General features: G+C 34.8%; 1 protein-coding gene across 1 annotated transcript in view; it reads right to left on the bottom strand.

The window, feature by feature from the left end:
* Cln7 (CLN7/MFS domain-containing 8) overlaps positions 1-24843 on the bottom strand; it is a 64977-nt gene that overhangs the window by 5627 nt on the left and 34507 nt on the right. The window contains exons 2-3 of the mRNA XM_085942226.1: positions 14658-14901; positions 5306-5617 (exon numbers count right to left, since the gene is read on the bottom strand). Coding sequence (XP_085798352.1) covers positions 5306-5617; positions 14658-14901 — 556 coding nt within the window. The remainder of the gene's footprint in view (positions 1-5305; positions 5618-14657; positions 14902-24843) is intronic.

Here is a 24843-nt window from a genome sequence, read left to right as displayed (position 1 = left end):
ATATGCCTAACCCATAAAACTTCTTTCAATCATTTCAATTAATTTTGTCAAATAAAATGGCCATCCATAAAAAGGTTTTAAATAATTACTATGTATAAGCCTTCAAGTACAATACATTATTTTTAAGATAATAGGTTATATTATGTAATGTACTTTAAAATCTAAAACGTTCAAGATACACATTAATTAATTATACACTTTTTTAATATAAACTTTTCAAAATAATACGTAATACCTACACATAGATAGATTGTAATGTTTTGAAAGTTTAAGATAACTATAATTATACAATAGTTTTATCTGAAGTGTTTTCAAATGGCTTTGTGCTTCAATAATATTTTAGATAAGTAACTACATATCACAATTAATAATTGTTTCAATATAAAAAATCAAGTTTGTATCCATTGAAAAATGTTTTACAAAATCATAAGAGTTCGTGGCTATAATACCATCGCAAAATTATTGAATAAATTAATAATAAAGCAATACCTACGGATAGAAAGCGATTTTCATTTTTAATGACAATATGGCCACCCTTGAAGTGAATTCTATGATAGATTAAATTAATTTTATTTTATAATTATTGTTGGTGGAAAACTAAAAATTGGCTTTTTCATCCAATATGGCGAGGGGTCGCATGTTATTTGGCTACCACGAAAAGGGGTCGCGATCAGTGCCTCATATTATAATATTATTGGAGCAAATTTGTGGTGTGTGTTTTTCTCATTTAACTGGTCGATCCGCCACGCCGGGCCCTCCTAAACCCGGGTCCCCAGGCTAGAGCCCTTGCCAGGCCTCCCCTAGTGGGGGGCATGCATGCAGACATATTATGTCGGAGGAAGGCGGATATTAACATTTCCATCGTGAAAAGTGCACCCGCTCGGACTTACGTTCCTGGTGTGTAGTAGGTACAACAATCTGATATTGCTTGGTACAACCTTTATTAGTAAAATGATAGGTTTATTTAAATTTTACAGTTTACGAGGATTACATATTAAAGACACTAATAATTTATGACAGTAAATTTGCTACCTGTGTGCAACGAGAATTTTATTGTGCCCCGATATTTTGGAGTGGTAAATAAGTATAGAATTGAAGGCAAGGAACAATGGATCCCTGAGGCGATATATGACAACGGGTCGCAATCAAAGCCTTGGTAAAATTATAAATAAATAAATCCTAATGTACACAGTATTATCAATGTGATGTCGAGATAACAATTGCACATATACAATATACAACTATTGGTTGCGCCAGTTACCTAGTAAGCCAGCGGTGGCAAACCTATGGCACGCGAATGTTTTATTTTGATGAGAGAAGAAATTAAGTAAGTACCAATAATATTTACAATTAATTATTATACATATGGGGATAAACAACTCAAGCCGTGTTAGCATATTGATCGGCGATACTTATTAAATAGCTGACCGCAATTATGAATTCCGTAATATCAATTTCTCGTAGTGCCCACTTATTGAAAACTCACAAGTAAACAGCTGATTGCAATTATAATTTCCATAATATCCGTTTACCCATAGATATAGTCAGCCATATCCAATTATCGCAAACTCGATATAAAATAGCTGACTCAATTATAACAGTTATTTCGTAATATTCTTTTCAAGATATTATTTCGATTGTGAGTACATAAATAAATAGCGGATCACAATTGATCGGGAATGACACTCGATTATAACTTCCCGGTCTGTCAGTATCTCAGTCTCTGTATCGCTCCGCATCTCATTCTACCGAGAATCGGACCTCGTAACGGTATCATAACTCTTGCAACATACTCTTGTACCGACTGTTTACGCCGCACATAAAGCTCGCTCCTCCATCCATCGGAGCAAACACTAAATCTCGACTCTTCATCTTAACTCCTGGTCACCCTCCTACAGCGGTCTCGTCCCTCTACAACGAGACCGCCAAAATGGTCACCCGCGACATTTGGAGACCTGAGAAATACATATAAAATTCTTAAAACCTTTTTTTTTATTTTTCCCTATGAACAATTTTCAGAAATTTTGGCACGCGTACGTAAAAAGGTTCGCCAACCCTATAGTAAGCTATAGAACCTTATATAGATAACGCGACCAGAGTCTATCAACAATATTATATTTATGAGCCATGACAGAGATTCTCTGTCTGCAAGATTAAATCTTGAGGTAAATTAATATGACAATTAGATTAGTAATAATAATAATTCCAATAAGTCTGAGCGATGCGATGGACAAAAAAATCATATCAATTGGGTTCAAAGCACATCATGAATATTAATTGCTTATATATTATGTGAAATTAGTAGTATAAAAATTGATGAGTATTATTGAAATTCATTTAAGCACAGGTCAATATTAAATATATACACACAAAAACAATCGTTGTTGCTAAATAAAGTTCCAGTAAAAGTTGAACTTATTTCAGGGTAGTTCTTGGCAACATCCATACTTTATTTTAATAATGCATAAAGTTTATTTGTTTATTAGATATAAATTTAACTACGTTAAAATGCTTCCGGTTTTTGACAGACGTAGGGCGATAATAGCCTGATATAATTACTGAAAATTAATCTGCAATGGAAAAGAATTTAGGGTAGTTCATACAATGCATTTTTTAACCATGCCCGATCCTAATATGATCATTGCTAGGGATTCCAATCCCGGGATCCCGGGATCCCGAGCTATTTTCGATACCTATGAATCCCGGGATTGATAAACATAATCCCGGGATTTCGGGATCGATTTTTTTTAACAATTTTATGGAGAATAAAATAAAAGCGAAAATAAAACAGAAAAAATACTTTTAATAAAAAAATAACTACATTAGAAATAAACTGAGTTTGAATGAAGTTTGATTTATACCCATGTGTAGGTTGCGGATTCATTTTATTTTTTCACATGAATTATTAAAAATGAGAAAGATTGGAAAAAAAACAATGCTTCGCACTTTTAACAAAGTAATTCCACCATGATATCATACGTTTTACGGCAGTTTCATATTTGGCTGACTAATTAGATTTTGCAGGTTGAGCAAGTGGCTGACAGCCATTTCTCGTAAAAAAAAAACAAAATCTGATAATACAAACCTCTACTCTGTGGAGGCCCATATGATCCTATTAGGATCGGACATGGTCTAAAAATTAGATTTATGATGCGGAAAGGCCATAAGTACGCCATGATTATTTGCTTTACTATTTTAAATCTCGCTAATCCATGCATTATGTCTTTACTATCAGAAACAGCAATCTCATATTAAATTCACATTATTATTTATATTACAATATTATTTACTTCATTAAACTTGTGTATTTCCAAGATTGAATGTACACAATATTAACAATAAATCTCTTAAATAGTATAAATTAATTATACTAGATTTATTTTTGACCGATTTTATCAATGTTGTTTGTAAATGTACACATTTTATATTAACAATGGAAAAAAATGCCAATCCCGGGATTGTCAAATTGTAATCCCGAAATCCCGGGATCAGAATTTTGGCTCGGGATTGGATTCCCTAATCATTGCTAATCAAATCAAACTTGCTATGAAAAAATTCTGCGTTAAAAAAAGAAGGCATTGTGTCGTCAGATGAATTTGTTAGATTTTATGAATAACTTTTTTAAGTAACTCATTATTTTTTTTGAATATTTTGTACAAAGAACTGCAATGTATTAAATATTTTTCTTCTAAACTAGTGTATAATATGTCAGTCCTTGGTCCCAATTAAACAAATAAATTAAATTTATATGTATTTATATGCAAAGTTGTATCCACACTTACGCGATTAAGCGAATTTCGTCGGACCCACCTATCGCGTAACTTCGGGGTATTAGTATATTAAAATTCCGTACTTACTTATATACAAAAAAAGTTTTCTTCAGCGCGTTTGAAGACAGATAAAGATATCAAAATAATTATCTTTGATACAATTTGTTATCTATTATATTCCGGCAATTTGTGTCAATTTTAAGCAGTAATTATGATTCCATGTCTAAATATTTGACATACCTACTTAGATAATTATAAATAATACAAATAGAGGATTAAATTGTATAATTTTGCGTGTGTACCATTATGACAATTAAGGTTCAAATATATTATGATAACGTCATATTGTGATGTCACGTGATGTCACAGTAAGCTGCCGCTACGGGAAAAAAATTTGTAATGTCGTTTTTCTTGGCATTTAAAATGTTATCAGACCGATGCTCCCATCCCGTAGCACATTTTGAACCTTTAATTTCCATTCTCAGCAAAATCGGCCGAAATGAGGTCACCTCACGCGTACCGCACTGCACCGACACCCGCATGACTCAATGAACTTTTTTTTATCATTTTCTACATGCCTACACATTTTCTACTCATATCAAAATCTCGTGTTCTTTGTTTTTAGTGGTTTTCTCTATGGATTTTCTACTAAATTATTATATATTATCTATGGTCTGCAGGTTGGGATCTGTTCAAGATATTATCTATGGATGCAATAGCACAAGTAATTTTAACATACGCACACGTAGAAACTGTTAAAATTAATTGAAACCAGCATGAATAATGAGTAATAATTCAAAATACTAACACATTAGAGTTGGCACTCTAAATCATTGAATTTATAGAGATGGTGATCATTCAACATATTCTGCGGAATGACGAAACTATAGACTAACAGTAAATAACTGGGAAATGCCAATAGAAATGGCGTATTTCAAAAATATACTACCTTATTCTTAGGTCAATAATTATTATAAAACAATCATTATTCGTAGGATGTGTTATCACATTTGAATGGTCAAAGACATAGCTTATAATCAGTATCTTTAGAATTATCTTCAAATGTGTTAATCGTGCCCATTTTTTGAATAATAAAATGCCTAATTCTTGTCAAATTTGGGATCACATAGATTATAAATATATTTTTTTATCGTAAATATTTCACTATATTGCATTAATTTTACTAATGGTTTTATAAATACGTTTAAAAATTAATAAATCTAAAAAATCTTAACACAACTGAACATGGGTGTACTGAAATATGACTATATTCGAAAACATTAGATCAAGAGGTTTAAAAGAATACTATGTTATGTAATAAAAATACTTTATGCAGTCATCAAATGTTTAAAATAAATATAAAGGATAATAAGGCTTCAAAATTATATAAATAGATTATCTACAACGTTTAAGGAATATCTAGGCTTATGCTCTGAAAATACCATAAAAGCTCCATTTTGAACTACGTGGGGCATGTGGGCCCTTAAGACTATGTAGTATGTAATATTTGTAACTTCCTCTGCCACTTCACTCACCATTAGTTTTCCCTTGATACATCATAGCCTCTCTGGCCGCGATCTTGTGCTCGTTGAACACGACGGGGAGGAACAGGATGAAATTGACGATCCCGAGGATGACGTTGATCCACCCGGTCGCCGTGAACATGTTGAGTCGCAGGGCGCCGGATATCTGCACGCCATCCTCTCCCAGAGGAGTCACCGCCGCTTGGAGACCGGGCCCGATCACGAACCCGAGGACCTGCGCCAATGAGACTATCGACACGGCAGTGGTGCGCTCACTTAATCGGGTTGCCGCCGATAGGTATGATCTGGCCGCTGCAATATTCGCTGGAAATCAAAATAAGGAATTTATTGCAGCATCAGTCTAGTCTGGTTCTAACTAAGAACGGTGTGAGGCCACAACCGGAGTCAGACAGGGTTGCGTACTTGCTTCTATTTTTTATCATCTCAAGACTTCATATTACGGAAGTAGATACCACCTGCCATAACTATGGCTATCGCTTCCACTGTCAAGCTGTGCGATACGGAGTACATACGTCTTATTTAAAAATTATATCGGAGGTATTCGAGAGACAACTCTAAGCGATAGCGCCCATAGAACGCGTCGAGCGGGCGAAGTCGGCGTATGAAGCATTTATTCATAACCATAATCACACGTCTCTTGCCGCGCATTACCCTTCACCTATGTAATAAGCGGCCCAAGCAGCACAAAATAATTATTATTACAGCGTCTCTCATAACAAAGCAATAAAAATATTATATTATTTCGGGGCTTGTAATTAATATTTACGACGACAATATTCAACCAGCGAAATATAGGACACGGAATAAAATTAAACAAAGACTTCTCTGTTATTAAATAATTGCTTTTCGCCCGTCGATCGACGACGCCTCGAGCAGCGTGATTTTGGTAGCCGTGTTCAATGAATGGACTTCTTTGTATTTTCATTAAATCGTATCGCCGAGAAGCGAAAAACGGTGACTCATGCGGCAGGCGGGGCAGAAGGCATCGTCAAGTCCAGTGTGCGCTGGCGTATTTGATTACGTTGTATTTTCGATGATTTACGCGCCACTTGTAGAAATTTTGCGCGAGCGCCGCACTCGCTGCGTCAATGGGCTTTATGCCTAAGCGATAGTGCCCATAGAACGCGTCGAGCGGGCGAAGTCGGCATATGAAGCGTTTATTCATAACCATAATCACACGTCTCTTGCCGCGCATTACCCTTCACTTATGTAATAAGCGGCCCAAGCAGCACAAAATAATTATTATTACAGCGTCTCTTATAACAAAGCAATTAAAATATTATATTATTTCGGGGCTTGTAATTAATATTTACGACGACATTATTCAACCAGCGAAATATAGGACACGGAATAAAATTAAACAAAGATTTCTCTGTTATTAAATAATTGCTTCTCGCCCGTCGATCGACGACGCCTCGAGCAGCGTGATTTTGTTAGCCGTGTTCAATGAATGGACTTCTTTGTATTTTCATTAAATCGTATCGCCGAGAAGCGAAAAACGGTGACTCATGCGGCAGGCGGGACACAAGGCATCGTCAAGTCCAGTGTGCGCTGGCGTATTTGATTACGTTGTATTTTCGATGATTTACGCGCCACTTGTAGAAATTTTGCGCGAGCGCCGCACTCGCTGCGTCAATGGGCTTTATGCCTAAGGCAACATGCAGGGAACACAGAATTAATGATAACTGAAATACCTAACGGGTGTGGAGTAATAGGCAACCGATCTCGAGTGTAGAAGAATATATAAACTTAAACACGTGTCAAGAATACGTAATTCTAAGCTTGTCCTTCGTTTTGGAAACTACTCTCGGTTTATGCACTGACGCTCATTCAATATTGGTGTACTTGAAGGTAGGTTACAACACACAACTATTTCACGTCTATAATGTGTGTTTCATTTTCGTAGGGCACTCACACATTCAAAACCCTGCTTGAAAATTTAGTATATTGAGATTGGGGGTATAGCCTATGTGAATTCTATTTATTAATCATTTCTATGGCAGCGTAATACTTTGTAGTCTTGCAAGTCAATGCGATGAGAACAAAACGTTTTATGGAAAAGAATCCACGTCCGATCTAAATAAGCTTTGTCAGTTAGGTATTTGTTTTCATTGAACTATGACAATAAAAATTGCAGATAGTGTTGGTCAATTTTTAAAATTCAATTAAACCCTACGTAAACTAAGCCATAATAGATAATAGTCACAAATTATGCCATTAAATCATACTTAGATACACAATTTTAGAAATTTATAGATAGAAGAATATTTTGTAAGTATATAGGTATTCAATGGATCCCATCGCATATGGGCATTGAGGGCAATGAAAGGGCAGATGATCTGGCAAAGGAAGCTGGCCATTCAGGGGTACCATATCAGTGGATACCAGAAAACCTGGACTGGAATGAGGCTATAAAGAAAATGTGCCAAAGTAGGTGGATAGATTTTCACCATAGGGCATCATTAGAAAAAGGGAAATGGAGTAAGTCTATTCTACCATCACCACGAGAGGTGCCCTGGTTTGTAGAGTCTTCTTTGACGAGGAATAAGCTTAAGTTAATACTGAGGCTAAGAACAGGGCACACCATGGGCAAAAGATTTGATGTCCTCATGGTAAGAAGCGAATCGCAGCTCTGCGATGAATGTCATGTTTTAGAGGACAATGTACATATAGCACTGCAATGCCCTAAATATGAACTTCACAGAGTACAGCTACGAATTGCGGATATCTATGAGAATGACGACGAATTGAAGGGTGTCCTGGCGGTGGGTAAGACGGAAGAGCTAGGTATTAGCAGAATAGGAGTGAGGACCTGATCGACGGATCCCTTTCTAGAAGAGAAGAGGCGATATGACAGCGAGTCGCAGTCAAAGCCTCGGTAAAATCACAAAAAAAAGTATATAGGTATTATAGTTTGGTTTAGAAATTTTGAATTTTGAAAACATGACAACACCATCAATGTAGTATGTATTATAGTTCAATGAAAACAAATAAGACGTATGACTGACAGAGTTTAGTCCTCACGCGTATCACGCCATTCCACCAATCTCACGCGTGTCACGGGCTTGCTCGAACTTTGTTTTTAGTGTTATGAAATTGAGCTACAAATGACAGGCAATTAACACAACGTTTGTAGAACGTCAGTTTATACCTATTATTGAATTTTCTGGTGGCCGTGTCGTTATGTCTCAGTCTCGGTCGCTCAGACGACTAGCTGGAGATGAAGACGAGACGATAGGCCTGGCTCAGCCACGCACTACGGATTAAGGTTCTATCTGCCCTGCGTGTTCTTATACCAGCCAGACTCCAGTATTCCATAAGGCGGCAGCTGAGGGATACTGGCTCGACATGGGAAGACGCAAGAAGACTAGCGAGCGATAAAATCATAATACATACTACTGTATTCACCACAGAACAGATAATAAATAATATAACTCCGTTAGGCTATATACCAATATAGTAAATTTTGACGCATTGTTTTGAATGTGTGAGTGTCCTACGAAAATGAACCATGCTTTATAGACGTGCAATAGTGTGTGTAATACACCAATATTAAATGGGAGCCAAGGGCCTTATATTAGAACTTACGAGTTGTAGTCGCCCGGTCGACATGATGTCATATGACATCATTGTTACGTACTACCGGAGTGATAATAGCATTCGAGAAAATAACGCTAGTCAAATGCTGGCGTTATTCATTGTCCCCATACACAAATAGGTGTTTCAGCGTAATAATATCTATGGTGAGCAGTGTGTGTTGGGCGGCTTGCCTCGATCGTGTATTGGCTGACGTCACAATTACGTCATATCGTCGGGAAATCGAGAGCAGTTGTCAGTATTCGGCGTATGACGTATTCTTGACACGTGTTTAAATTTATCCCGTATTCTTCCTTACTCGAGATCGGTTGCCTGCACAGAACAGATTATTTCTGAGTTCCCTGGTTGCCAGCTTCTCCTTTCCCGTTAGGTAGGTATTTGAGTTCCCATTATTTCTGAGTTCCCTGGTATTCACCTAACAGCATACAGCTTTAATTAACTAATTATGAGATATTGTCAATCGAAATTAGATTTCTAGCAACTTGTTATCGTATGCTAAATACAATATTAACCTGTTATGATAAACGCTAATAAAAAACGTTAAAAAAACAAGATATAGGTAGTACAATATGTACCTAACTATTCGTAATAATAATAAATATTATCACTTATCAACACTAATGAATACATTATTATTGTTTAAGTGAACTTTGTACTCCATTGTGTGTTCGCTTCTGCAAGGAAAACATTATTTTGTTGAAAATGGAAGAGTGAGTCAATCTCAACGTATATCAGTGAAAAATGATAAATTGTTATTTAATTTTCTTGCATACAAACGTGCATGTAGGTTGTAGGGTATAATAAGAAAGGATGCAAAATGATTAACGATAAGCATGTAAAAAGGAAAACAAGAGTGAGCAGTATAATGCCTGGTCTAGACCAGGGGTTCTCATGTGCGGCCACCAGAGGATTTTGCTGCGGCCACCAACATCATTTTCAGTATTTAATTTAATTACCTGGCCTAACGTTGCATATGCGTTATTGGAAATGAGTCATGGCCAAATACTTCAAAACCATTTTAATAATACGACGGTTGAACAATTTTGGTTGACGTTATACGTTGACCAAGAATCAAGTCAATTCAAAGAATTGGCAACAATTGCTTTGTTATTAATTACCTATTATTGACGATTTTTCCTACTACTGTATACTGTGATTATTCAGAGAAATGCACTTCATAAAAAAACAAATATCGAAGCCAGTTGACAGATGTAAACTTAGAAGCAGCCATGCGGCTCGCATTGGAAAAAAGGAGTATTGAGGGATTTCTATTTGCATTATTTTTAATTGAATAGATTAATTTGTACTAAAATGTTCAAATGTCTTCTATTAAATGGACTTAATAAATAAATTGATCCATTTTTTTAGTAAATAAAATTTAGCTTTAATTTTTTCAATCACAACAAAAGTGAAATTTGGTGCGGCCACCAGACGTTTCCATAGAAATGTCAATGTCAATTGTGCGGCCACAGCTAAATTTCACGTGAGAACCACTGGTCTAGACCAAGATACATCTGTGCGTAAATAATACATTAAAGTTCTACATTTTCGCAAGCTTTTAATAATTCTCGTGGAACTCCCTGACTAGAGTGTTATCAATTCTTGTCCGCAAAAATATGACACACGCAGTAATGAAATAAGGTATTTTAGCAGGAAAAATGCTAGATCTAAAGTCACGCGCCAAATGCGATTTTTTAATAGAAGATCGGTAAGACCGTGTACGTATGCAGTTCGCCGTATCACGCTTCACCGTGAAATATCGCATCGGTAATAGGTCGTATATTAAAGACTGTCTCTTTGGGTCGTATAGTACTGAGATATAATTCATGTATAAATAAAATACGGTTCTTGTCGGTTTACAGGAAGCCAGCGGCGAACAAAATTTGAAAATAGCCGATATACTGGATTATTTGTTAGGTTAGGTTTTCATTCTTGAATTAATTAATGAATTTTGCCAAAATCAGCTATGGAAATAGAGATGACAGTATAGTATATGCTCATCTCTTTGCGATAAGAAAGCTCGCGGCGAACTGTGCTACGGTGAAATGTAATACGTACACATTTTACATGTAACCCGGTAAGACAAGACGTGACAATGCTGTCCCTGACATGGTTCGCGGATTCTTGTTGGGAATCTCTGGAATAGGGACAGGATCATGTTAAAATGTTTAGAGCATTGATAATTTTATACAGATATTAAATTGATACTATTCGGACATTTGAGTCATTCTGCCTACCAACTAAAAGTAAATTACTAATATTTAAAATTTAAACAATCAACATAAAATATTATTGCAAATTTAATATGTATACATTAATAATTAAATTGAAAATGCATTACTATACTATGACTCTAATCAATAACTGTTATAAAATGATAATGTCAATTATATGGTCACCAAAACAAATAAAATAAATGTGTTGGATTCAAACCAAGTAAGCATACAAAGTTTATTGCAGAATGTTCAGATAAATGAAATGAACATAATATAATTATCTTGCTGCCTTGCCTACAAGGCCAAACACAACAGGTGGACAATTGAGTACCTTGGTATCAAAGTGGGACATAAGCCATTTACAAAATTTTACAGGAGACTCACAAACATGTGTGAAAAGTGACCGTTTTTCATATAACTTATCAACTTTAAACTAAAAAATCTCTATGAAAACTACCGTTTTTGATACTTTTGGTGGATTTTTTGAAAAGAGCATCACTTGCACTACCATAATCAATTAAAACATGAATTTAGTGGGAGGTGGCGTATGTCCCACTTTGATACCAATGTACTCAATTGCCGGTAGTTGTTTCTATGGCGTATTGTGTAAAACAATATGAACGAAGCATTTTTGAAATACACGAAAATACTATAATTATTAGCCCCGTTTCACATACAAAGAATTTTATCGCTACGGTATAAATTCACGCGATAAAGTTCGTTGTCCATATGTGAAACGGGGGTAGTAACTAGAGGTGAGTTGGAAATACTGTCACCAGTTTGTGTAATCAAGTTTCGGATGAAACTACCCGTACTCAGTATGTGTGGCCCAATAAACTTATTCCAAAAAACTTGTGATGATATCATCGCGAGTCGCTGGCTAGTTGGTAAACTTTCAATACTATTGACATTAAATGCGCGCGAGCGAGGTAGCACTCAAATACAACTATATTTTAATTTATTAGCCTATGCATGCAAATGACATCATCTTATGTGTGAACAAATAGGTCATAAATTTTCTGTAGCAGCATATTATTCCCTCGGAAATGTGGCGAGGTGACTGAGGTGACGCAGTTTACAATAAAAAAAATCATTGTTATTCATTTTTGTTAACAAGAATATTGTAACCTAACAGAAAAATAACTGATAAATTTAAAATGGTGTTTAAAATTTTATAATTAATGGGACTTTTCGAGAAGCGGAGCTCAGCGTATTTTTAGCGATTCTATTGAAGAATTCATACACAGTCTGAGTTCCCTGAGCCGATACGTATTTCAAATACTAAAATATGGAGTTGGTTTTAGTTTCACTTGAGTACGAAACTTTTGTCGCATACGCACGCCAAACAGTCTATATAGTATTCCAAATACTAGTAAGTATTTTGGAACAAGTTTCTATACTAAGTATTTTTTTATACTGGTAGTAAGTATACTTAGTCTTAAAAATCGACCAGTTTTCCCATCTCTAGTAGTAACTGATAATACTATAGTGGCCATTGACACCATATAGCTAAGACGATATTTTTCTCATTGGATTACTCGTTTTTGCTGACAATTGCATTCTTTACGGCATTCAGTCGTCTGATATTGACAAATTATTGCGTTCCTGCCGCCTCTTGATGCAGACGTCTTTTCACTCCGACATTATAATCATTACAAATGCGGCGCAGTGTTATCGTCAAAATAATGCGATTAGAAGATTTGAATAGCCTGGATTTATGGTATAATAATTACATTCAAATTTGTTTATAAGATTATACAATTAACATGGCATCAAAAAATACGAAGATAAAGAAGAAACTCAATTAATAAAAATAACTTGATAAAATACATAAAAAACAGCACAAGTATAAAAAGTAATAAGTATAATGTAGTACAGTATTTTTTGTCGGGTTTGCGATGTCTAGTTTACTCCCCTTGTTGATGTCCTTGGTGACCAGAAACGACACGAGCACGGATGATAAAAAAATATTGTATAAAAAATAGGGCGGCATTATGGCCCTGCGCAGGAGCAGCATTTTGTCTAGGGACAACCCACTGTGAGAGTGGGTCTATCATTTGGGCCCCGCATCAGTTGAAGTACGGCCTTATGATGGAGAGAATCCTAAAGAATTTTTTGAGACTCCTTTACTTTCGGCTGTATGGATATTATCCGTGGCTCTATCCGGCTGACTTTCTCTTAGGTACCTATGCTTATATACTGTAGCTTAAAATTTAGAAGGGATATTTATTTAGCTACATATTTTTTCAGACTTATACGCGGCGTAAATGTGAACTCTGCCATTCTTGGTGGTGTTGGCTTGTGTGTCTCTGATTTACCTTAGGAATCGAGGCATCCGTCGTTTGTTCTCCCAAGGTGCAGAACTAACCTGCCAAAAGTGATGCCAATTGGGAGGGCAATAACCATGTTTAATGAAATCGCTTCGGATATTGATATATTCCACTTACGTGAGGGTGAACTTAGGTGGACGTTGTTTAATAAGTTTTTAAGATAGGATCTATATATAGTTCACCCTGTGTGCTTCCATCTACTTTTATTTTTGTTGCTTTGTTTTATTTCTTTTCTTATTTTGTTACTTATTGTATTATTAACTCACACTTCTCTGTATTTTTATTTTTAAAAATTGTTGCAACACTTATTTTATGTCATGTCGTGAACGCTTTGAATTTGTAATTTGTTCATTATATGTAAAATAAATAAATTTGATTTGATAACTTCGCACTCCGGCTCTAGGATGAAAATGATGAAAATAATTATCATATTCTAGAATCTTGAAACAAAAACAAAGGTCGTTAACAGTTATACCAATAATATTATGCGATGTAATATTACTCGGTTGCATCCGGAACGGGAAGCATACAATTCGGTTACATGTAAATTGTACGTAAAACATTTCACCGTAGCACAGTTCGCCGTGAGCTTTCTTATCGGAAAGAGATGAGCGTATAGGTACTATACGGTTTCCAATTTTATTAGATTCAATATGAACATTAATTCAATTTTCATAGCTGATTTTGGCAAAATTCATGAATTCAAGAATTAAAACCTAACCTAACCTAACCTTACCCAACTTAACAAATAATGCAGTAGGTATATCGGTTATTTTCAAAATTTATTTGCTCCTGTATAGTGTAAACGTAAACCCACAAGAACCGTGTTTTATTGAGACATGAATTTTATGTCAGTACTATATGACCCAAAGAGGTTGGATGGTCTTAAATATATGGCCATATATTTCCGATACATTTCACGGCGAAATGTGATACGGCGAACTGCATACGTACACGTTTCCGGACACGTACAATTCTGGGATATTATGCGTCCCGGGTAAGCTCCAGCCGCTATACTAAGCATAAACTTATATTACAGGAGATTATGGCTAAGCCGGGACTTTTTGGCAACCTTAGATCCTGGTATCTTACATAGTTATGAAGAAGCCAGAAATCGTTACTCAAAAAAAATTCAAAACTCTCATCAACAAAAACGTTATAAGAGCTCAAAGCAATTTGGTTCAATTTGGAGGTACCAACCTGAGCTAACTCCCACGAAGAACCTTCCAATGAGCATCCAGTACTTCTTCTCGCTTTTAAATACCTCAAGGAATGCGTATATCCCGCTGGACAAGATGAAAAGAGCAATGGTGGAGAGTAGAGGAAGTCTAATGGTCTTGGCTCTGTTCGACCACCAGCCGACTAAAGGGGAGAACAAGATCTGCCCGAGAGGGTTTGCTGCCACGACATACCCCATGAATTCTTTGCCGGCGGATGGGTCCAGCTGAAACATAAAGAAGAATAACTATTTAGAGATATATAATAAAATCAGTATAGGTACATGAAAGACGTTAATAGGTTGTGGTTGTGAGTAGGGATTGTAATACCTGTATTCAATTATTAATCGAAACCGAAATACCAGTTACAAAAATAAAAAAATACCGGTATTTTCACGTTTATGTTTTTCGAAAATGAATTTAATGTAGATATTTGTGAGTATAAATTTGATGCCGGCAAAACACAAATATATTGACTGACACCAAAAATTGAAATAACATTAAAACAAAATCCCTCATTATATACCATTATATACTACTCACGATGAATTAAGATATTTCGAAGAAGAAAATATTCGTGGCAAATATTTCCAATAATTATTCTATAACTAACTATTGATCCAACGTTGATAGTACATCCAACAAACGTTGAATTTGAGAGAGATTTTCCTGTACCCGGACTTATAGTATTTGTAAAAATTAGCAGTTCTAAAATATTATGAGCAAGTGGTTATGCGTCAATTGGGAATGGGACGATTTGGCATAGACAATAAATTAATTGATTATGCACATCTTTAAGTTTTAGCTAGGGAAGAATTATTTTCTTTTAATAAACATCATAAGGCATAATAATTATTCTCAATCTATATTAAAAATGTGTCAAGCGCGAAATGTATAAGGTACTAAGTATACTACTGAGAAGATAGAAGCATATTAAACTGACTTGCTTATTTACTCCAACAAATCTTAACGTACGTCTATTACTTTGCGCATTTAATTCAACTGTGCGGCGTCCAATCCTCCCGGAGGCCAATTGGGTCGGCGTCCAATTGGGCCGGCGTCCGATTGTACCAGCGGCCAATTACTGGAGGCCAATCGGCGGAGGCCAGTTCGCGGTGCCAAATCGTCCTAGACCCGCGTCAATTACATTGAGCTTCTTTACGAGCTGTTTGTTGGCGAATTTATAATCTGCCTGTAAAGTCGTCAAGTGTAATCATCGAACAAGCTAACATGTTCGATGATTACCTGGGCGACTTTACAGGCAGATTATAAATTCGCCAACAAACAGCTCGTAAAGAAGCTCAATGTAATTGACGCATTAACAAAATCCATTTTTTCATAAAAACAAAAATCTATTAACACAAACCTCTACTCAGTCTACTCTGTGGAGGACCATAATTAAATTATGATCTTATTACAATCGGACATGATTTTTTTTATTTTAATTAGGTAACACAATGTATTTCCACCAAAACTAATTTACAGTTAACACCATTAGAGAAATATTTTTAGTTCAATGACTTGATGACCATGATGATGGTATTTATCATAATTACGAAAAATGAATGCTTCAAGAACGTTTTCATGAAATGTTGGCGGTCACTATTAGTGAGAGGCACCAAGCCTAGACACGGGTACGGTATTTAACATAATAAATCATATCTAAAATATTGGATGCACTAGCCAAAAAGCATACACGTGTTTTCTTTAGTACCATTTGAATACACATTCATATTGTAATTACTATTAGTAACATTGTGGCCTTATCAAATGACAGTGTAGGATACAGATGCATATAACATAGCATTATGTGTCACTGTTACGGTCAAAGTTGTATGCGTGCACGTATTTTGTCTCTGCTTCAATGTATTAATCTTAGTTTAAATGCAACTCACTTATTCTATTTATAATGCAGTTACCAATGCATGTGGCACGTGTTTGAAAAGAAGTGATATACAACTATTTAACCGGGAATGTTTGTAGTTACATGATGGGAACAGAATTAAAACCGATCAAAAATGTATAATTATTTTTATTCTTCATCGAGACTTCGTGACTCAGGATCGTCACCCGAATGATTTGGCTGTCAGTCTTATCCACGACTTGACTCCATTCCTCTCGGCATTCAGTGGAATTTGGTAGTGAAAATGGAGTGTTAGTGGCAAACCCGGTTACATGTAAATTGTACGTAAAACATTTCACCGCAGTTAGCACAGTTCGCCGTGAGCTTTCTATCGGAAAGAGATGACCGTATAGTATACGGTCTCCAATTTTATTAGATTCAATATGAACATTAATTCAATTTTAATACTGATTATGGCAAAATTCATGAATTCAAGAATGATAACCTAACTTAACCTAACAAATAATCCAGTATATCGGTTATTTTTAAAATTTGTTTACTGCTGGCTTAGTAAGTATTAACATTTCAATAATTAAGAATACGTACATAACAAGATTTTCAGAAACATGCAGATAGCAATAATTAATAGCGATAATAATAATAACTCAACTCATTGAAAAATAACCTCTGAAAATGATTATCCGGTCATTTATATTTTATTGTAAGTACGTACAAAATATTATAATATAATATACATTCGCTAATTACAATAAGTTTACATTTGAGACAAAAATAATGTAAATAAATACTTACATTGTCTGTGAATGTCGCAGAACAGATTAATAAATAGAATTCAGATAGGCTATATCCAGCGCTCGAAATGGAAACTTTTACGAACCGGAGCGTTGGATAATTTCACGAAAATATTAACATAATTATCCAAGTTTATGTGTATTTGATAAAAATAAGTTTGTTAGATGTTTAGTGTTAGATAAGTGTTTTAGATTTTTCTTTATATGGCCTAACTAGATCAGACGGTCAAATTAATTTTACCACGAGACAAAGCGATAATTTTGGTGATTTTATGCATCGGAACGGCGCTCCGGTCCAGTTCGAGACCTGGCTATACCCCAATGCACTACATTTTGAAGCATGGTTTTGAATATGTGTGTCCTACGAAAATGAGACACATATTATAGACTGCAATAGTGTGTGTTGCAACCTTCAAATACACCAATATTGAATGAGTCAGTACATAAACCGAGAGCAGTTGTCGGAAAGAAGGAATTTTAAACTATCGTGATAATAACTGTTTACACGTAAAAGAACTCACTGTTTTACCAATCTCATTCTTCAAGAGTACGTGAGACGCGACGTTATCATTATTTGGTACTATTTGAAAGGTCGTTGTTGCACGATACAATAATTGTCGCATGAAAATTTAGAAGCTTCTGAATTGCGACGTGACCCATATGTTAATAACATCTGCTATAAATATTTTTAGAAAAAAATATTAAGTAAGTGTATTATAATTATTGCAGACTGCATTCGTCCTTAAAAATAGTGTAAATTTAAAAGACGCATAGAACCATTGGCACCGCAGGCGAAAAAACCCAGGGCTTCGAATCGTTATTTTTTTCGTCTCGGTTTTCGTTCCGATTCAAGTAAAAAAAATAACGGTTATTCCGTTCAGCTTCGAGTGATTAATGTTTAAATGTTTTTATTTGTATTAACAAAAATTCTACCATAATTTAGATCATTTTATGGTACCTACCTGAATTGCCTTTACGCCCCGCTTCGTAACCAATGGTTATGCTGCACCGCACGGCCGTAGCCATATTTTTTTTAAATAATATAATATCATAAATGTTTTTTTTTATTTTGTTAACTGTCAATTCATGGTGGAATTGCATTGTATTGTTGTTTTAATTTAACTTATTCCACTTTTAATCAATAGATAAGGACCGGTTTCGTCCGCCTCGGAGGGACATTTTCAACTGAATTCAACTGTGTGTAAAAAATGCGTTTTATTAAATTAAAACAACAATATCATAAATGATGACAATTATGTCGAGATGCGTCACGATAACTGAACGAAAACTGAAGTGAGGAGTAAGATCATGTTAACGCACTTATTTGAGAACACGTACTAAACCGAAAAAAACGATATTTTTTTCGGTTCGGTTCCGGTTTTCGTATCGACAAAAATAACGGTTTTTCCGATTTTCGTTTCAGTCCCGGTTTGAAGCCCTGAAAAAAAAAAACAAACGAAGAAGTCAAGGCCTGAACAAAAACGATGCATAAGTGCGAGTGGGAAAGTATTCGGCACCCTTATAATCTCTGCGACACGCGCTAGAGTAAGATAAAAGCTTTACAGATGTGTGAGATGATTTGCTTTGGTGCCGCCGCCAAATCTTAGTTTGTTGCTTAACCAAGCGTCGATAACCCGTGAGCGCGTGTTGATAAAATTGCTATTTTTTGTGTTAAACATAAAGTCAGTGGTAAATATTTTTAGTTAATTAAGTAGAAAAGATGGTTCTGTGTGTTGTATTAAAATGTGGTAGCCGTACTGATAAGCAAGAAGATGGTATTACGTTTCATAGGTAAGTTGATACATGTCCGTGATAATTTAGTTGTATATTATTATATATTTTAATATCAAGTGACCAAGTGTTTCTTTAAAATAACTTAAATTATGGATATTTTTACCTAATGGTTGCATTTTGACCGCTTAAAAATACTATATAACGTAAAAAAAAATAGAAAATTATATTTTAATTCTGAGCGTCTAGTGCGAGCACTTTGGGCGAACACCAGCGAAATGGTCTATGGTCTCAAACATTTGTATACGAATGCGTTCGCTCGCCCACAAACCAAACGCACGGCACGCAGCTTCATTTAGCAATGCAATGGGTGGCGTCTAGATATATCTATAGTCTAAGGAAGAAGTGCATTTTTTGTAAGCGTTGAATATGTTTTATTTCATTCCCATTTTTCCACCCCATAGAATGTACCCGCCCTTAAACAACGTGTAACTTGTTTATTCCTTTTGAGAAAACTCAGATGAAGGTTTGAATTTGAACAACATTTTATCTGTGTCGTTTTTCGATACGACGCCGATAACAGGTTGGACGAATTCTTGTGATAGAATGATAGATACTTCCTTCGAGTGTTATCTTTCTTTCGATACTATCTACATACCCAGTACCGATATGTATCAATACTTTATCTCTCAATATGACATCCCTAAATGCATCGAAGTTAGGTAGGCACCTACGTTGGTCAATTGAATGAAAGCACGCGTAGCAAAGGTTGATAATCGATGCGAGATATCAATGCCAATTTTATTGAATGTGTTTACTTTGTGTCATGTCAAAACATGTAAACGAGGAAGGAAATTTTATCGAACGCTTTGTGAATATTACCTAATTGTTTTATTACCTATACGATTATAGATCGATAACTTTAACTTGAGATGGGTTTGGAGATCTAATAGCTAACCATACACTGGTAATATTCACATCTTACATTTTTGGTACGTATCAATCAGTGGCGAAGACTCCATACTAGGCTATTACTACTACTATTATTACTACTACTGCATTACTAGGCTACATAAAATTTTATAGCCTACCTTCTTAAAAAAAAAAATTTAATTGCATATTGACATAATATTTATCACTTGATTATTTTATATTCTATAAAAATAATTTAATTTGCCATCGACAGATGTCGTATATGTAGGAATGTATTATACAGATTACAAAACAATCTGCAAAGGTTTACAAAAAAAATATACGACAGCGCGCCATATTATTATGTCTTGACGTAAATAAATGTCGGATTATTTGTCAAAGAATTGTGTTATTTTTTCGTATGGACTTTACGTCACGTAAGCTCAGTCAGTCTATCGAATTGTATGAAATATGGTAGGCTCCTATCACAGAGCCTAAACTAAAACCTTTTCGCATAAAATTTTTGTCATGACTACCACTTTTTCCAAAATAATTATTAAATAGATTATATAGCTATTAAATAGCGTGTAATCGCATATTAATTTAAATACAGATTGTTTTTAAAAATAAAAAGAAATTTTATCTAATGATTTTTGATGTGTATAAATGTTTTGAAAAATACGTACTTACTTAATTTAAAGTCATCGCTCAATTTTATGTCGACAGTTTGTTTTTGAGTTATAACGCAACAAACAGACAAAAATGTAACTATACGTTGTGTTTAGGTATCATGGAAACAGTTATAACCACAGAACTGAATAATATGATAGAGATATCATAGACAGTCGCCATAGAGAAAGGTTTTGAAGCCGGAGGCAGCTTATTTATTACTCAGGCTATAAATCACAAGCAACACAAGGCGCGTTGACTGTCCTCAAATATTGAATACGCGTTTCGTTCACTTGACAAACTTTAATACATATTATGATACGATACAGATGTAGCTTTTGAAAATTACATATTCTTTAAGACGTGTTTAAGTTTATCACATGTTTCCCATTTAAAACTTACTACCCCACCTGCGCATCTATTCTATACACAAGACTGCTATCGGCAGCTATCAAGCGTAGTTTTTCACATTTTGTATCGAAGTATTAGCACTTATTTTAACAATTACAATAAGTTAGTTGTAATTGTTACAATAAGTGCTATGTTTTAACAGAACCTCTCTAGGCTGTGCTAAATTTTAGAGCGAGATAGACAGTTTTGACTGTTTAGACGGCTAACTTATTGTAACAATTATAATAAATACTTCGATACAAACATACCTATGAAAAACTATCCTCGATAGCTGCCGATAACAGTCTTGTGTATAGAATAGATGCGCTGTAAGGTAATGCACTTAAAATTATTTCTGTTTTCCCCGGTTGAAACGCTGACCAAAAGGCAAATACATATTACGAAATCAGAGGCACTTCAATATCAATTGAAGAATAGATACAAGAATTTTCTAATACCTAAATAATATATATTATTATGCCAAGATAAAAATCTTAACCTGTTTACTATAAATGGCATTGGTAGCTAATCTACATTACCAGTGAATCACGTATCTTATCATTTATAATATAATTGATACAAAAGATTGTAATCTTATTATATACCTACCAACTTACTTATTTACTCATCATTAAAACAGAGACCAAAATACGGAAATAAGATGCCGGGTTTAACACTCAAGTAATTGAATGCAAGTATAATGTTGCATTTCGTTTGGATGCCTTTAAAATGCATTTTATCTTGCGTATGAATAAACAATATGAAATTGACGCAATCTTATATTATTTGCTTTAAGACGATACATCAGTGAAACGGAAAATAATTTTCAATTATAGGCGCGACGAAATTTTGGACTCGCTGGCATTCGGAGAGCGAACGTGGAGGTGTCAATACATCAATTTGTTTCGTTTAAATATGACTAAAAGCGTTACCCATTTACATGAAAAAGAAAACATGTCAATGAATATATTATTATTGTTACTAATAGAACATTAAATGGACGCATGTTGGATTTATATGACATATTATATTTCGTTCGGCATGCGTCATTTGCACCCGCGACCCGCAATCCGCGCATCGCCTAGCCACGATCTTTTTAGACCATGCCTCAACTGAGGTATAGCCGTCATTGTGTGGAATATGGTTGACTGTTTTGACAGCAGCCTTTCTCAAGTTTACCACCGTTCGGTGGCGGCACCGCTTATGTCAGTTAGGTTAATTTAACGGCCACAATACCGTGTAGGTATAACGTCTTTCAAATGCATTGCCGTAAAAATACTACATATTCTTTACATGCTACATCTATAATAATAAAATTGTTAATAGGTAATTTCCAACTTATTATGTGTATAGACAGTTATGGAATCCGGAATCATTAACGAGTACCGCCCCCGTAATTAGACAACAGAGCGGCACCTAAAAATTAGACCATGCCCCCCTTCCAATGAGAAACACTGGCACAGTGCCATTTATGTGTGTTCGAAAGAAAGTTTGGCAAACGCCGGAATATCTCATAACATAATGCAAGTAAAACATGCAATATTTTTGTCGTCGTATTAGTATGATATGACAATACCACAAATAATATATTGTCCTGGGTAGGGAATCCAATCCCGGGATCCCGAGCTATTTTCAATACCTATGAATCCCGGGATTGATAAACATAATCCCGAAACTTTCGGGATTGATTTTTTTATCAATTTTTATGGAAAATAAAATAAAAACGAAAATATAACAGAAAAAATACTTTTAATAACAAATAACTACATTATAAATAAACTGAGTTTGAATGAAGTTTGATTTATACCCATGTGCAAGTTGCCGATTCATTTTATTTTGTCACATGAATTAATAAAAATGAGAAAGATTGGAAAATAACAAAGTAATTCCACCATGATCTCACACGTTTTACGGCAGATTCATATTTGGCTGACTAATTAAATTTATGAAGCGGAAAGGCCATAAGTACACCATGATTTGCTTTACTATTTTAAATCTCGCTAACCCATTCATTAAGTCTTTACTATCAGAAACAGCAATCTCATATTCAATTCACATTATTATTTATATTACAATATTATTTATTCCGTTAAACTTATGTATTTCTAAGATTGAACGTATGCAATATTAACAATAAATGTCTTAAATAGTATAAATTATACTAGATTTATTTTTGACCGATTTTATCAATGTTATTTGAAAATATAAAAAAATTATATGAACAATGGAAAAAAATGCCAATCCCGGGACCAGTCCCGGGATCCCGGGATTGTCAAATTGTAATCCCGAAATCCCGGGATCAGAATTTTGGCTCGGGATTGGATTCCCTAGTCCTGGGTAGGTACTTAATTTTAATGTAGATAAATCGTGATTGCTTTTTAATAGATAATATTATTCTACTGAATATTTTACATAGTTAACATTTATGAGATAGAACATTGTCGCTAAGTCACATTAATTGCATTATTTATAATGCAAGCTATGCACTAGTTTTTTGTACACTGCAACGCTCAAAATAAAAAAGTGTATGAACCGGAGCGCTTGATATTTTTTTGAAAATACTAGTGAGAGTTTTATACTATATACTTTATCTACCTAAATATTTGGACAGGGAATGTTTTTCAGCGTCGCGTAAATCAATTGAAATGATGATTTGGATGGACAATAATACAAACGTTAATATTTTATTAAGTTGCATTTGTTGTCTGTTCATAATACTTATATTGCCGACCCGCCAAGACAGGCCCCAGGCTACTTCCTTGTCAGCCCCCCCCTTGTGAAGCCATGGGGCCAGCAGAGCGTCTACCATGGAGCCAGAACATAGAGAGCCATGATGTCGTTCGTAGTTAGGCATTTGATGACCAAGCTTGCAAATGCGACTAAATTATAAAACACGAATCGCATACATTCATGCAAGGCATGCGCGCAAAACGTAATTTCATTCCTACCAAGAGATCCTACAAGCTGAAGAAATATGTGTTGCCTTGACAACTTTTGGATCCTGTATCAGACAACATGGTAAAGAAAAGATATATTTTTACCGCTTAGATCACGTCATGGTATCCACCACATATAAACACAATAATTAACATTTAAAATTATAATTGCCATCCATTACTCTCGATTTTCCTATTACAAAGTTCAACCCCTTCTACTTAGCTATAACTTGAAATTTTATCAACTACTTATCCCTTTTCCACATTACGTAGCTCATTTTTTACATCCACCACCTTAGTAGGTATTGACTAAAACTCAAATGTTAATTATTACGGTAGGTACCTATTCATACTTGATAATGCTCAACATGTGACCGATATACGTATCGTAAAACCATTTTTATGTGACGGGATAAATACCAAGTGAACTTATTTTAGAATAGATTTTTAAATTGATCTTACCTACAATATAGTAACATAATATTATCTATTATATACCTACTATTAACTACCTACATATTATATTATAGAGTTAACATCGTGCTTTGATGATTTTCGTGTATATATTTTACTCGTTTATAGGAGAGTCAAGTTTAAATAATTATTACTTTACCTGCTTCCTTTCTGTATACATTGTGTTTATACATACAATACGGAATGGACACAATGAATCCAAATTGTATTTTCTATTGATCTGTCGGACAGATTGCCGAAATTAGTTAGATTGAAATTCGGATAAACGACTGTATGCAATAAAATAAATAAAAATACGAACAATTACGGTACCTACCTACAGAGTATGTGATTCAATATAAACATAGCTTGTAATAGATTATTAATGATACTAGGTATGTAAACTGAGCCGATATTTTAGTC

Source organism: Rhyacophila brunnea, unplaced genomic scaffold, assembly GCF_057557595.1.
Source record: "Rhyacophila brunnea isolate RB1 unplaced genomic scaffold, BYU_Rbru_1.0 scaffold_14, whole genome shotgun sequence".
Taxonomy (NCBI): domain Eukaryota; kingdom Metazoa; phylum Arthropoda; class Insecta; order Trichoptera; family Rhyacophilidae; genus Rhyacophila; species Rhyacophila brunnea.
Note: the sequence above shows the minus strand (reverse complement) of the source record. Positions and strands in the feature narration are given on the sequence as shown.